General features: G+C 51.2%; 1 protein-coding gene across 1 annotated transcript in view; it reads left to right on the forward strand.

Annotated features, from left to right (window-relative positions):
• SERINC2 (serine incorporator 2) overlaps positions 1-14,916 on the forward strand; it is a 31,382-nt gene extending 16,466 nt beyond the window's left edge. Inside the window, exons 3-10 of the mRNA XM_048826169.2 lie at positions 2,444-2,631; positions 3,911-3,990; positions 8,284-8,421; positions 8,870-9,039; positions 10,386-10,476; positions 11,530-11,665; positions 12,134-12,346; positions 14,234-14,916. Of these exons, the coding sequence (XP_048682126.1) occupies positions 2,444-2,631; positions 3,911-3,990; positions 8,284-8,421; positions 8,870-9,039; positions 10,386-10,476; positions 11,530-11,665; positions 12,134-12,346; positions 14,234-14,372 (1,155 nt within the window). The 3' untranslated portion in view covers positions 14,373-14,916. The remainder of the gene's footprint in view (positions 1-2,443; positions 2,632-3,910; positions 3,991-8,283; positions 8,422-8,869; positions 9,040-10,385; positions 10,477-11,529; positions 11,666-12,133; positions 12,347-14,233) is intronic.
• The last annotated feature ends 1,270 nt before the right edge of the window (positions 14,917-16,186 follow it).

Below are 16,186 nucleotides of genomic sequence, written 5' to 3' on the forward strand. Positions count from 1 at the left end.
CTCTGACATGTTGAAGAAAGGAAAAATGATATTAATACTTAGCACTTAGTGTTCCCTTTCCACCACCCAGAGATCCTAATGTGCCTTATAAAGAGAGGGTGTTATTAACTCTCCTTTCAGATGGGGAAACTGAGGCACAGTGAGACAATGTGACTTATCACCCAGTTCTCACAACTCGCTGTCCATTGGGCCATGCTGCCTCAGTCCCATTCTGGCATTGTAACTGGCTGAGTAACCAATGGGTCATGAAGACTGAATTAATAGATTAAGTCTAAATTATGCTGTTAGGGGGCTTATTCCTTCACCTGCTTCCTTCCCTGGTCCTTCTCGCATGAACAGAGAGCAACGATACCCGAAGTCCAAAGGTGCAAACAATTTGATATTTATTGGGGTGAACTTCCAGCAAGCATGTTTCCTTCCTTAGTGTCCTCCTTCCCAGCTCTGACACCACAGAGCCTTACACCTGTGTCCTTGTTCCCATTCCTGCCCTTAGCCAAACATGATTCCAATTTCCTTACCCACATTCCCTGTTCCCATCTCTCCCTTTAGCAAAACATGATTCCAATTTCCTTACCCACATTCCCTGTTCCCATTTTCCCCATACACACCCACCCCCTCACTTCCTGATTGTCTGCAGACTATATAATAAAACTTGAGTTCAGCTTAACTATACCTTAACCAATCATTTTCCTGAAATTTAACTAACCAATCCTAACATATTGAAACATGATTATGTAACCAATTATATCCCACCACCTTAATTAGTTTACACCCAGCAAAATTAATTATACAGCAGACAGAAACAATCACAGAACCAGACAGATTATACAGACAAACAATAGCAAAGTGGGAACTATAATGACAAAACAATACAGAAGTGAGGATTTCACATCCCAGCTATCGATAAATGAGTTCTTGCCAGACAGGATGCTATCAAACTAAGTTTCCTTTTACATTTTCTAGGCACTTCCCTTTCTCTGGAGGTGATAGGCACTATCAGGAGAGGATTGTATTCCCAACAGTTCAATAGCACCTTCTTTCAATGTGACTAGTTTGGAATGTGAGGAGGTGACCAGTCGCTTCCCAGTTTATGGCTGCCTCTGCTGCTTAGCCAAAGGCCTTAGCCTAAGCACAGGACCTCAGACTGTCACAGTAAGAGAAGGCCCTTACACCGGCAGACAGTGATTTTGATTCTTTCTTTTGTACCTCTATAACTAGCCAAGTGATAAGAATACACCTAAATTCTTAGAGTATAGGCCTTTACAGACAGGCCTGAATATCTATATCCTAACATATGCTAAACTAATTTGCCCTGTGTTACGCAGCTCTTAGAATGTCACCCCATAATTCCTATGTGGAGCCCAAGAGCGTGTGGTTCAATGAGGGGGTGTCTTTCAGGACCATAGCCAGTCTTCATTTAAAGATGCCTAGTGATGGAGAATCCACCACATCCCCTAGGAAGATGTTCCAGGGATTGAAGTGTGCATTTTAACTCCCCCCTACTCCCCCCACCATTGCTAGAAGTGGTCACTCCATATTAAGGCTGAGGCTCACTGGTGGGAGATGATACTCCCGCTGCTAGAGCTGTCTGTGTCTTCCGGACTGCACCCTTGCCAGCAGCACATTCACTAAATGTTTTCCCCCAAAGAGGAACAGTTACATTTCTGGTGAGAACTCGGGGAATTCTCGTCAGTCCTTGTGTACAAGCTACAAAGAGATGTTGTGAAACCAGTCAGACTCTGGCTACCACCTCCCTTTGCCTAAACTTGTAGAGAATTAAAGGCCCCTGGTCCTGCAAATAACTCTGCCTTTGCACAGAAACCGTAAAGGGTTTGCCAGCACAGAGCTGCTTGCAAGACCGGGACCTATTTCCCCTGAAATCCCAGTTAAAAAGGAAAAATAATTACCTAGCATGGTGGAGTGACTAGGGTACTAGACTGGGATATGGGAGGCATGGGTTCTATTCCTGGTTCTGCTGCTGGCCTGCTATGTGACCTTGGCCAAGTCACCTCACCTCTGTTTCCACTCTCACCTCTTTGTTTTGCCTATTAGCTCAAGGGATGGACTGAGTCTTATTCTGGGTTTGTCTACATGGGGAGTTATTCCAGAATAGCTGTTCCTGACTAACTCAATTCCAGAATTAGAATGCCTTATTACAAATCAGCTGAATGCACTTATTTTTTGAAAGTTGGTTAAGCTAATTTGGAGGCACTTGTTCTGGAATAAGAGCATCCACACATGCAGTTGATCAGGAATCATTAATCTACTTCAGATTCACACCTTACTTTATTCTGGATTAATTTTCATCTGTAGACAAGTCCTCTATATAAATTCACTGCCTAGCGCAATGGTCGTGATCTTGGTGGAGTCTCTAGGCACTGCTCTGAGATAATGTTCTGAGGTGCTCACAGAAGTGTTTTCTCCCCATCTCTCCTTGTAACAGCTTCCTGGCTTTTGTGAAGGAGGCAGTTCAAATCTAGGCATCCAAGGTCGTGTCAACTGCAAGTCCTTCCTGGGTCATAAGTCTGTGTACCGCATGTGCTTTGCAACGGCTGCATTCTTCTTCCTCTTTGCCTTGATCATGATCTGTGTGAGGAGCAGTAAGGACCCAAGAGCAGCAATTCAGAATGGGTGAGGCTACTGTGATTTATCTCACCTCCCTGATGTTAACAGGAAGCGCTTCACTTAAGTCACAATTATTTTAAAATGTTCTTGGCATGTTACTAACCAAGCCACTGATTGTTCACAATGAAGTAATTAAAAAAAATCTTGTCTGCTTTATATTGCGGATGCTTTTTCATCTCCATGGTGGGAATCTGCTTTTCAGTTTTCAAGACCAGAAAGGGAGCCTCTGATCTGACCTCCTGACTAATGCAGACCACAGAAACACACCAAAGATTTCCTGCAAAGGCAATTAGGATTCACCCCCTTTGTAGGGAAGGATATTGAGTCCAATAACTAGGCAGCACCCCGGTTTTGTTTTCTGTTTCTCATGCTCTAGCCCAGGGGGTTTCAGACTTTTGTACTGGTGACCCCTTTCACACAGCAAGCCTCTGAGTGCGACCCCCCCCCCCATTATATTTTAAAAACACTTTTTTATATATTTAACACCATTATAAATGCTGGAGGCAAAGCAGGGTTTAGGGTGGAGGCTGACAGCTCGCGACCCCTCCTCCCCCCCCGTAATAACCTCGCAACCCCCTGAGAAGTCCTGACGCCCAGTTTGCTCTAGCCCAATTGCATTGTTTAGTTTGCAAACCCTGCAGGGGAACTGGTACAAAGGTAAATCTCGTAATGGTAGGTATGTAACATTTCTCTTAAAATAAACAAACACTCAAATTTTGGCCCTGAATTCCCTGCAGCTCTCATGGTCGAAGCAGATGTTACTGCAGGGTAATAGCCTCCTGCTGCTAGATAAATATGCGGTTCTTACTCATTTTAAAGCAGGCGTCGCTGATCTATGACTGCTCTATTCCATAAAATGCTGACTAGAGCGTTAATTATTTTCCCTACTGAATGCTGGTGCAAGAAAGGAACAGTTCTTCTGTCTCGCATTATTTAATAGCTGTATTCTGATTGGCTGCTGCATGTAAACATTCTGTTTTCCAAGCCAATCACAGAGCAGCTTATCTACAACAGCAGATTTTTTTTTTTTTAAAGGTAACTATTTTCCTGACCAGAGAGAGGTGTGGCTTATTTTTGACTGGAAACAGGGCAGCCGGCCAACACCTGCCATGGATTCCATGCACTATAAATAGTATGAGTCAACTGCACTTCTGCTCGTTGATTGAACTCCAAGTAGAAGTAAAGAGCGTCAGTGGGCGTAGGACTTGGCCCAGATGGGCCTCACCAGCTTGCTTCCCTTCCTCGGTCTCAGATGGCTTTTCTTGGCTCTTGTCTTCCCATCCAGGTTTTGGTTCTTCAAATTCCTGATTTTGATTGGAATCACAGTGGGCGCTTTCTATATTCCTGATGGATCGTTCACATCAGGTAAACACACGTACATGTATAAACACATCCATGCCTGTCCACGGGTTACCTGCGACCTAGGCTGTGCCTTAATACAATTGTACAGTCAGTGTTTACAGGCTGCTCTTGCTGTTGGTCCTTGGAGTCTTGAACAAATATCGGGACGTTCTCAGGCGAGGTCATAGAATCACAGAATATCAGGGTTGGAAGGGACCTCAGGAGGTCATCTAGTCCAACCCCCTGCTCAAAGCAGGACCAATCCCCAATTTTTGCCCCAGATCCCTAAATGGCTCCCTCAAGGATTGAACTCACAACGCTGGGTTTAGCAGGCCAATGCTCAAACCACTGAGCTATCCCTCCCCTCTAAGAGGTCCCGGCCTCTTAAATCCACTTTCCTTGGTGGTCTGCTGGAGCCCAACTTTAGCTAGCTCAGGGCCTTGATGCACTGCTGGTTCAAGCAGGTCTTATACCTGGGGTGGGGTGCGTGCCCTGGGGTGCCCATTGTAGGACAGATAAAAGAGCCACGGAGAGTGTCTTTACCAAGTTGCCAAACTTTTGAGCACTGCTCATTTCCCCCAGCTGAGGGCAGTGGTGCATATACAGGTGGGACTGACTAGCTACAGAAGCGTGGTATTAATGCCTTATTAACTGCTCGTGCGCCTGGCCTTCCAGGGATAGGAAAGTCGCTGCTGGTGGGTGTGTACCCTGCAGAGCCAGGACAGGCCACACACTCTCCTCGTGGCTGAGGCGGGTTTTAGGATAGCTTAGCTGACTAACAGCAAGAAATAAGTTATGACGCAAACCCAGTACTGATGCTGCTGTAATCCAGTGGCTGTATTCTGTGTCTTAGCAACTGGTCCTTGTTTGTATAAGGGCTTGTCTGCATAGGGGACTTAATCCAGATAAGATAGGGTGTGAATTTGTAGTACTAGAAATATTCTGCTATAACTGTGTGGGTGGACACTCTGATTCTGGAATAGCTATTCTGGTCAGGTTCCCTGCGTAGACAAGCCAGAAAAGTTAACAAGGGGGAACAACATGGTGTCTTGCAAGATCCATAGCAACTGTAAGCTGGTTGATAAAGTGTGTCCCTTTACACCTGCCTTATGGCTGCATGTTCTTGGGCCGGCCCCATCGCGCTCTGCCCAAGGCATTCCTGTTTTGCAGACACAGTTATTTGCCTCTGAAGTTGTTACCTGGAGCGCAGCTGCCTTCTGTGGTGGGAGTAAATTTCCCAGCATCCCTCTCTACCGAGAGAGCAGGGCTTTTATGGCTCCAGCAGAGTGAGATCTTGTTGCACGGTAAATTGACAAATCCGGCTCATCATTCTGGTGCAGCAGTTTTCAGTGCTGGGAGAAAGCCCTTCAAGGTGGGAGTGGGGACCAACTCTGTCCTGTGTATACTTTCCATGCCACACTGCTGCTGTGTCTGTTACAGCATTGTCCTCTGGCCCTGGATTTGTCATGCACCCTTTCTGTTCATGCTTCGTATTATGGTTCTGTGTATAAAGCTTTCATCTATGTTTGAATCAATTGCAGATTGTCCAGGGGGTCACTAAGTTGCTTATAACCATTTACAACAGCTTCTACTGCTGTGCTTATAACCCTTTGTAATACGCCCTCACTCCTGTCTGCAACATGCTATAACAGTGTCCCCAACCTTTCTTGTGGGAATAGCATATTGCTATTCCCAGAAGACTGTGGCGGGCACCAAACACCCCGCCGCCAAAATACCGCAGAGAAAAAAGCAGCTGCGGGAAGAAGCGCCACCGCTGAAATGCCGCCGAGAAAGGGCAACGCTTCTCAGCAGCATTTCAGCGGCAGGGTGCCCTGCGGGCACATAACAATGCCCCAAAGGGCACCATGGTGCCCGCGGGCACGCGTTGGGGACCCCTGTGCTGTAACGTCCATTGACCCGTTCTCAATGGGGAGCCTTCATGCGAAGTGTGGCCCAGTTTCCTAGGGAGTGGCCACGAATGGGAGTAGTCAGAGTGCTGCTAGGGGAATGTGAAGTGGGGGAGGCCCCGGGGGGGCTTTCCGGGCCACCCTGGGATTGCTCATGCCGCCTCCGCAATGTGAGCGATCGCTTCAGAGCCGACTGAGCAAGGAGAGGCGGGGAGAACACACCCAGAGCCCGCAGTGACCCTCCCCGGGGCAGCAGAGCCACAGCTTCTGATTTCAAGAAAGAGGAATGGTTTTCATGCCTCCAGTAACCGTGCCTTTGTTGCCCATTATATTCGCTGGAGTTGTTTGCATTGTGAATCGCAAGTGATGACGTATGAGAGCGTGATATAAGTATAAAACCAAGCCCCTCCATTAGCTGGGGTGGGGACAGAACGTCCATTAGTCCCTCCATAGGAAATTATCTCCCATTTCTCTGCCAAAGCAAAATTCCCATTTGGGGGAAAAATATCTAACTAGCCCCTGGTGCAGCCTGAGCCTTTGGGAGCAGGCTGGGATGTAATAGGATCAATACTGTGTGTCTGATCACATGGGCATGCTGGCAGCAGAGCGACATAAGAAAATGACTCTCCAGGACAAAAGGGTTTGCGTGTTTCCTGATCTGGTTCATCCGTGCGGTTAGCGTGCTTGTGCTTGGCATAGCAGTTACGTGCTTGCAGTCTCACTACTGTGAGAGAAAAAAAGCAGAGATCTGGGAGGGAACATCCAGCTGAAAATAGAGCCAGGAGCAGAGTAAGAAACCAACACAGCAAGGCTGTGAAAAAGAAGCAGGGAGGGAGAGAGCTCCATTAAATGGAATAATGCGGCATGGTGAAGGATCCTTCGGGTACCAGCCTGGCTGTCTGTTGCAGGTGAGAGGGGGTGGCTGTCTCCAGTGCAGTCTCAGGCGAGGTTAATTGATTGTTACAATGACTCTGTCGCTGGGCTGTTTGATCTCAGACTGGCAGATCAGTCTGTCTATTGCTGGGTGCTCTTTGAAGAGGCTGCGAAAGGTGACATCCGGAGCATTGTATGGAGGCTTTTCAGCTGAGCTTTTACCACTCTCTACCGGAACAGCATAGAGAGGGAGAGTGAGCTGCTCTCTAGCTTGAGACACGTGGTGGTTTTTTGACTCTCCCTTGGTGGGTGAGTTAAGATTACAGGTCAACAGGTTCACAAACTCAAGCTAGTACTTCAAACCCCAGAACAGCAGTGTGAGGCATGTTCCCCCAGGTTGGACCCATCCTCCCCCAACCCTTCCCGATCCTGCCACACCTCTTTGCTGGGCCCAGGTCTTAGGGCTTATTTGTTTTTGCTGATTAACCCAGGTCTTTACAGACATGTTAACCACCTCGCCCCAACACTCCCTGAACGCTTGTTCCAGGGCACAAGCTCTTGGGGCAGGGATCGTCTTTCTTTTCTGTTTGTACAGTGCCTAGCACAATTGCGCCCTGCTCCGTGACTGGAGCTCATAGGCTCCAGTGCAATACAAATAATAACTAATGCTCTAAGCTGAGCCCTAGGATACCCCATGGATGTTTGGGGAGTGCCAAGCTAGCCTTGTTAATGTGTTCATTACGCTGAATTAACTGGTAATGGGGTAACAACTGGTACAGTGTTATCTACACTCAGGAGAAGTTGTGTCCTTGACTCAGGTTAGCTAAATCTGGTTAAAATGGCATTGATGACATGGAAATTCTGCTTTTAACTCAGGTTAGCAGCATGAGTTCATCTCCTGCCTCCCATGTAGACTTTAACCTGTGGTACAAGACAAGTGGCTATGTCTTCACTGCTGTTTTAACCCCAGTTAAGAGCACACCTCTTTTGTAGTTTAGTCAAGGTCCCAGCATGAGCCAGTGTGTGGGGTGGGGGCTGAGGGAGAAGAGAAGCTAGCCTAAAGACTTATGATGAAGTCTTAAGCACCCCTTTCTGCAATAGGAACCTTCCCTCGTGTCCCAGAGGACGGACAATTGCCCATAAGGTCTCCTTGGAGCTGATCTCAGTAGGATGCACTGTGGAGTGCTTGCTCAGAAAGGATGCATCACTGACATGCATCACTGTCCCCTCAGCAGCTCATTGCTTGGGCAGAGAAGCTAGGAAGAAGTCTCGTCTATTGGCTTCATCCCCAGGGGACTCATTGGTATTATAGAATCATAGAAGATTAGGGTTGGAAGAGACCTCAGGAGGTCATCTAGTCCAACCCCCTGCTCAAAGCAGGACCAACCCCAACTAAATCATCCTGGCCAGGGCTTTCTCAAGCCGGGCCTTAAAAACCTCTAAGGATGGAGATTCCACCACCTGCCTTGGTACCCATTATCAAAAACTTATAAAAATTCCCAGCATTAACTCCTTTCTCTCTTTCTCCCCACTCCAGTGTGGTTCTACTTCGGTGTGGTGGGGTCTTTCTTCTTCATCCTCATCCAGCTCATCCTTCTGATTGACTTTGCCCACTCCTGGAGTCAGATCTGGCTTCGTAATGCGAACGAAGGCAACGCCAAGGGCTGGTATGCAGGTCTGTACAGAGCGTATTTTGCTTGATCCACCCAAGTAGATTCCTGTCTCTTTGTGAAATGGGGAAGATAAGTTGATGAGGCCCATTCAGTGTTAAAATCCAATCAGCTTAAAAGTTGGGTAAGACCCTGCTCCTGCCCGTTGTGGTGGCTTAAGGATCACGTTTCCCTGCCGGTAGCGTTTCTCTTCCCTACAGCTGTGGGACCGTGCAGGAAGACAGTGAAAGTGACTACACACAAGCTACAAAAACAGACTAACCCCTTTCTGTGAGTTCTAGGGATCTCAGCGGTAACCTGTGCCCATAGCAGGTCAAAACTTCACAGGGTGTGAAACCCATGCAGGGCGTGTGACGTTTAACTCTGGGCTGGTGTCTGGGCCCAGCCAGGTTCTGCCCCCTGTACGGGCCCCCAGAGAGCACTGCACCTAGTTCCATCCTCTCTCCTCCCCAGCCCTCTTCATCTTCACCTTCCTCTTCTATGCGGTCTCCCTCGCGGCTGTGGTGCTGCTGTATGTCTACTACACCAAGCCTGACGGCTGCACGGAGAACAAGGTGCTGATCAGCCTCAACCTGATCTTCTGCGTCATCGCCTCTGTCGTGTCCATCCTGCCCAAGATCCAGGTGAGGGGGAACCGGGCGGCTGTTGGAAGCCTGCCAGGGCACAGGCTGCTTCGCCCCCTGCAGCTCGCACGCCATCTGGTGGCTGAGCAGGGAACAGCGGCTGAGCTGCATGCCTGGGTTAGGCCCAACGGCAGGCCCAGTTCGCAATGGCGATGAGTTACCGATGCTGAAGTCGGTTCAGCCCAGCCTCTGTGAAACCGTCTCTGCTGGACTGGCTGACATGAGGGACTCTTGAAAGCAGAGTTAATATTCAAGCAATGGTCTGCAGCAAGGCTGCTCAGATCTTGGCTCACAAGCGGCATGTGGCCACATAGAGCGTCTCAGCAGCTCCAGCAGGGTGTGCTGGGCTCCCTGCACTCTGCTTGTGTCTGTCCGGCAGAGTGCTGATCACAGGAGCACTCTCTGTGCTGCCTGATATGGGCAGTGCAGAGTGACTGGGCCTGTAATACAGGGCCCTGCTGTGGGATCCTCTAGTTCCTTGTAGCAGCCAGGAGAAGGGGAAGAGGCGAAGGGAACTTCTGCCGCTCCTCCTGGCAGCCAGCTTGGTGAGATGGGGAAGGGTGGAGACGCTCTGAGGCTGTGCCATAAGCTGGCATTGGTAGGCAGCGCTGGTCCAGCCTTCCAGATTGCTGAGCCAAGGTCACCTGCTGCTTTTTGGTCCCTCTGGTTGCTCAGCACTGAGAACCCCTGGCTTGCGGTGTCATCAGGATTGGGAGGGGACATCTTGCAGGATTGTTTGATGCTTCTAATAACCCGGCACAAAATTAACCTGTGGAATTTGCTGCCACAAGACCTCACTGAGGCCAAGCGCCTAGCAGGATTCAAAACGGGGTTAGCCATGTCTATGAATGATGAGCATATCAACAGTTGCACTACGTAGGGGTATAAAACCTTCTGCTTCAGGGCACAGGCCAACAACTGACTGTTTGGGGTCAGGAAGAAACTCTTCCTTCGGGCAGATTATCCCAGAACTGCTGCCGCAGGGTTCCTTCGCCTCTCTCTGAAGCATCTGGTGCTTTCAGTTCAGATTTGCTGGGTTTGAAATCAGTGGCTTGTCAGGGCCTGTCTGGGACAGGGGGCTAGTCCAGTTGCTCGGGGTCTGTTGGGCAGGGGTCAGGCTAGCCCTAGCTGTGCTGGGGCATACTCAGGAGCAGTAATGGGAGGAAGATTTTTTCCTTTCCCTCCACATCCCCCAGGAGTCTTTTGCTGGAGTTGCCCTGGGCTGGGCTGGTAGCGTGTGGTGCTTTGCCAGTGCCGGCAGTGATGCTGCCTGCTGGTCTGAGCCCTGTGGTTGGTTGTGCTGGGGACCGGGCCGACTTTGAATGACCCGCTCCTCGCCTTTGCAGGATGCTCAGCCTCACTCAGGCCTGCTGCAGGCCTCCATCATCACCCTCTACACCCTGTTCATCACCTGGTCAGCCCTGGCGAATGTACCAAGTAAGTGATGCTGGCGCTCGAGGGCTTGCAGCCGATGTCTCGAGGGTGAACCTCGTGAACCCTGCCTCAGCCTCTGGGGAGACCCTGCCCATGGAGCCTGGCAAACCAGCTCCTCTGACGAGCAGGGGGAGGTAGCATTCGAAGGCGCGGATGCTGGCCAGCAGAGGCTGCAGGTAGCCTTGGATCAGCCTGGGATGGCACAACACCGTCCAGAAAGGCTAATGCAGGGGGTGTCTGTCTCCTAACCCCCCTGACCAAGTCCTCTCCTTGCTCATTCCCCTCTCCCAATGACTATGTGACCTTTTACTGTCTGGCATCCAGCTGGCTTCATTGCCCCTCATGCACCCAGCTCCCCTCACTGGCGATTGTTACCAGTTACCAACTAGAACCGAAGCCAGTGAGTCCCAGGAGCTGTAACTGCTGCTTGGTGCTGACCCTTTCCAGCCCTGCAGTGGGTGGGTTGTAGCTATAGGCCCCACTGGCTGGGCATTGTGACGCATGCCCAGATCCAGCCCAGCCCAGCGGGTGAGGGGTGTGCACCAGCCCGGCACCCCGGCCAGTCCGGGGCTCGTGTGTGTGTTGCATGAGGATTGTTGTCCCCACTCCAGCGTGAAGGGGGTCTGAGCTTCAGAGGCCGGGAGGTGGGAGGGGGGCAGTTCAGTAGTGTTGGGCTTTCCCCTTCAGGTCTGTATTGGAAAGCAGACCTGGGGGGAAGGGACACTGGTCTCTGTGAAATAAGCCCGGTGCAGTGCACACCGAATACCTTTGCAATTGGCTCTCACCTCAACCTTTGTTAGCAACCTCCGCAGGGCTCCCTGAGCTGGTCAGTGCGTTGCTCCTGACCCTCTCTCCCCGCAGCAGGGGTCCTCACAGGGCCGGGTTCACTGGGATGGCCGGAGGAGGAGCAGGGAATTACTGTGCTGCTGGTTGTGCCTTTTCTCCAGCCTCCAGGGCCGCCAGCCCAACGCCTCCCGCCAGAGCCGCAGTGACCTGCTGGCCTGAGTGGGTGGAAAGTGTCTTGCTGCGTACGCTGGCTTTTGAATTCCTTTTCAGACAAGTACTGTAACCCGACGCTCCTGGTGAGGAACAGCACCGCCGGCCTCGCGGCTGACGGGCAGGTGACTCAGTGGTGGGATGCCTCGAGCATTGTGGGATTGGTCATCTTCCTCCTGTGCACACTCTTCATCAGGTGAGGGCTGAGGCTGCTGCGGCTCTCCTGCCGTGGCCGACGGGGAGTGTCTGCCCGAGTCTCTGAGCCATGCGGGGAACCCCCTGGTTCCTCCTCCCCAGCGGTGCTCAGCGTCCTGTCCCCTGCCACGGAGCAGCCAGAGCAGGGGGACTCCGGAAGTTGGCATGAGGCGTTTTAGCAGTGCTGGCCTAGGAGCTCCTGTGCAGTGTCCCCCCACGCAGGGCTTTCTCCTGAGGGTCGTGCAGCCCGGGCTTGACAGAGACGTCCCCTGAGTGAGATGTAACTGAGGGCACAGCCTGGCCTGCTGTGGCATTTGGCTAACGACCCGTTTGTCGTGAGTGAGCCACAGGGATGGGCGAGGAGGGGAGGGGAACTCACCTGCAGGCAGCGTCCAAAGCCGGCAGGAGTATAGAGCTTCTGAGCCTCTCTACAGTGGACTTAACTTCTCCCTGATGTCTCTGCTCTCAGCATCCGTTCCTCAGACCACAGCCAAGTGAACAAGATGATGCTGACTGAGGAAAGCCCGGCCATGCTGAGTGGTGGGGACCCGGGCGTGGAAGATGGGGAACATCGGGCCTATGACAACGAGCAGGACGGAGTGGCCTACAACTACACCTTCTTCCACATCTGCCTCTTCCTGGCCTCCCTGTACATCATGATGACGCTCACAAACTGGTACAGGTAGGAGCTGCCACCACCTCCCTCTGAGTCTGCACTAGGGTCCCGCTGCGAGTGCCAAGAGCCGGTGCTTCTGGCTGGGGGCTGCAGGGCAGAAAAGGGGGCCATGCCTGCATGGGATCCGTCTTGCTTGGCAGCACAGCATAGTGCCCCAGCAATGACTGGCTGTGTCGAGGCATTTCCGCGGTGATTTGGGGTGGAGGGAGCAGTCAGTGGAGCGTCTGTGTCCCCAACCCATGGTGTGGCTGTTCTTCCTCCCACTCACACTGAGCTAAGGAAGTATCAGACCCCTCATTACTGCCCACAGGAAAGGTTAGGCCTGCAATGGGGTTATCCCTGAAGCATTTTAATCTCCTCATGTTCTTGGGTTGGTGGATGAGGCACTGGGCTGGAAATCAGGGAAGCTGGGTTCTATTCCCAGATCTGCGTCGCAAGAAAAATACTTCATTGCTCTGTGCCTCGGTTTCCCCATCAGTCAAACAGCGATGATGCCACTGAGTCACCTTTGATTTCAATGGCAGGGGAAGACTCCCCCAGACGCAATCTGTGTTGTAAACGTGCCACTGAGCCCCCATCGCAGATACTGAGAAGCACAGGGACAAACGCTCCCATCTATTTAACCATAGCAAGAGATCTCTGAAGGCAAAATTCATGCCAGGCAGAGCCCTGTGAGGCTCCAGCAGGACTTGAGTGGTGCATAGGCCTTGCGCAGGTCCTCTGCCCCAGGAGAGTTTCACCCTAGCTGGCTCCAGAGCTGGTAATACGGCCCAAGGCTCCATGCCTTTCCCCGTCCCGTCCCTGCCGCTCCCCCCAGCAGGCCCATAGGACGAGAGGCAGAGGAGTATTAGGCGCTCTTGGCCTGGTGTGACTGACAGCTTTCCCAGCTAATCAGCAAGCCCTAGCTGCGTGCAGCCTCCCAAGCGACTTTGTGGCTCTGGTCTGAACGTGGAGTTTGTGAGCTGTGCAGCTCGGCTCGCTGGGGGCATGCGGCCCATGGCAGGCTCCCCCCCCCCCTTTTTGCTGCCACAATAGCAGGGTTGCCTTGGTAACCAGTGCAGAGCGGGGGCAGCAGCGGTGCAGGCTGGGTCCCCTTGGAGGTGTCCTCAGCTGAACTCTGCCAGACCTGCGAGCAGGGAGCTTGCAATGGAGCGTAACCTCTGGTGAGAGTCTGGAGATCATTGCCTGGTGGGGGCTCTGCAGGCTCCATTGAAGTCAAGATGATCTGGCTGTTGGAGAACTTCACCTGGGAGACTAACTGCCCCCTTTATCTGGGTCTATCTGTCGCTGCCCCGTCCTGCCCCTCCCCGCTCTCCCTGGCTATTTCTAAAGCACTAGTCACTCAGCCGCTTCTCCTGTCCCCACTCTGGCAGCACAGTACAGCTCCTCACTGCCCTCACTCAGCTCCTCGCTGACAGTCTGCCTTGTCAGTGCACGCGTCAGAATGAGCTCCAGTTTGCTCCCCAGCAGCTGTGCGGTGTCCAGCGTGCTCTCCCCTTAGCTGGGCCCGTGTCCGGCTCTCGCTGTCCATGGGGCAGCCTTGGCTCTGCAAGGGGAAGTGGGGGCAGGTGGTTTCAATTGGCAGTAACGCAAGCTGGTGGGGAGTGACCCTTGTGCTCACAGGGTAGCACCCGTTTAACGAAAGGTGGGAATTTAAACTGGTGCACGACTAGTTAATGGAATCCCCCACACTCCTTGCCCCATGCATGAGTGACCCCTATAGTCAATGTATCCACTTGGGTACAGGATTTCAATTCCTTATTTCTCCCCCAGCTACAGAGCTGGGCACAGGGAGGGGAATGGGCAGGAGATACCAGTTGGAACTAGCCTACCCGGTACATTGCAGTGACACAATTTCACCTGACTGCGGGAGGCTTGTGTTTGGTGTTTCAGGCCCGATGAAGGTTCCCAGACAATGACGAGTCCATGGACTGCAGTCTGGGTGAAGATTTCTTCCAGCTGGGCTGGTCTCCTCCTCTATCTCTGGACCTTAGTGGCCCCCATCCTACTCCCTGGCCGAGAGTTCAGCTGAAAAGGACTTGCAGACCACCATGATCCAAACCTGCTGGACAGCTCGGACTCTCCAAGCCAAGGAGCCCTGTTGCCAAAGGCCAATCCCTGTCCCTATACTTGTGTCTGTAGCTGGGTTTGGTTCTCATGGTGGGAAAAGCTTTAGCTATGGATGAACCCTGGACTCCTGTTTCTGCACGGAGACTTGTTCCTCGGAATTGTGCCTTTCTTTGTTTATTGTTTTAAAAGGGAAAAAGTGCCAAGCAGGGAAAGTCTTTAGCTTGTGGGTGAAGTTGGAAGTGTCTGAGGAAATGGGTTTATGGGTTGTTTTACTATTGTAGATCTCCAAGTTTGTCTGGTGTTTCAACGTGGCCTCCATGCTGCTCTTTTGCAAGGAGGCAGTTGAATCACCTTTGAGAATTTTTGTTTTGAATCAGATGCTTGTACAATGCATTCTTTGACTCATGTTACCCAGGAAGCATTTTGTATAATTCTTGCAGAGCCCATTTTGGCATGTACCTGTCTATAGACCTGCAAAGATTTAAATAAATGGCCAGAATTCAGAATCAGTTGGCATTGGTTGAGTATCAGCCATCCCTGTATAATCAGCGATCGGCGCAAGGGAATATTCTAACTTCATAAACCGGCTTTCAATAGATCAAACTGTCTCACTGTTACAAGTCTCCAGACACGTGGCTGAGGAAGAGCTGTAGCCTTGGAAACATAGCAGAAACCTTTCACAAATTACACCGGATTTACACCATCCAATCGCATCAGCCTTTCTCCACACAGGCCCCTTGCATGAGCAGTCAATGCACTCGAAAGCCCCTCCCTCCAAATCATTATTCCCTGAAGCCCCGAGTCCAAACTGACAGCAATGGCCGCCACAGGGAATTCTGTGATGCTCACAAGCCATTGCCTTAGAGAACAAGAATGATATTTACGATATAGTTGTCATTCTGAAACCTCCTTGCCACAGTGCTCTCTGCTGTTCATGTTACCCCTTATGTGCTTGGCCCTGCACAGGTTGTACAAGGACAAAGTGGGGTGAAATGACATGCTGAAATCCATCCGATCTTTCCCCATTAGCGTTCTAGGATGAGATGCTTCAACAGAACAAGGAGCAGAAATGAAAACGGTTGCGCTGTGACTGAGAGAGTCTTGCGTGCCTCTTCAACCCCATGGCACTGTAAGGTCCTGATCCTGTAACTGGATCCGTGTAGGAGCAGCCTACACCCTGGGTACTCCAATGGGAATTCATGTAGGTGCAAGAATCCTCCCTCTCTGTCTGTTTTCAGGATTGGGGCCGAAATCCTGGTTCCTGTGTCCTATGAGGCAGGTTTTCCTTTTGGCTGTGAAGCGTCTTTGCTTGTTTTGTTTTGTTTTTTTGAAAAAGGGAGATTGTGCTGCCAATAAAAGAGTGGTTTGAATTTTTTTTTTTTTTTTGCAAATCCCTTTGTCCAGCAACGTGTGATGTGTACGGTACTTAATGCCCAGGGAGCTCTAGAGTAGGCAGCATGTCCAAACACAGTCCCCATGGAAGAACTGACACTAAGGTCACAATGGGCACAAGTAGCAGCCGGCAAATGGAGGCGTGGTCAGTGTGGCTGGAATGCTTTGTGCAGCAGGTGAGTTCTCGGAGGCAGGAGAGGTGTTGTGGGCCTTTTGGATAGCTCAGTCGTAGAGCTGGGTGGAAAAGAGTTTAGAGATTTCTCCTCTTTGGTACTGAGACCTTTCACTGTTTGATAGCAGGGCGGGGGGCAGAGAGAGGGAGCAAGCCCGCTCCCTGGAACAGCCAATCACCTGCTGGTTAGGGTACTCGTGGGATGTGGGAGA

The sequence above is a fragment of the Caretta caretta genome, chromosome 19 (assembly GCF_965140235.1).
Source record: "Caretta caretta isolate rCarCar2 chromosome 19, rCarCar1.hap1, whole genome shotgun sequence".
In the NCBI taxonomy this organism is placed as follows: domain Eukaryota; kingdom Metazoa; phylum Chordata; order Testudines; family Cheloniidae; genus Caretta; species Caretta caretta.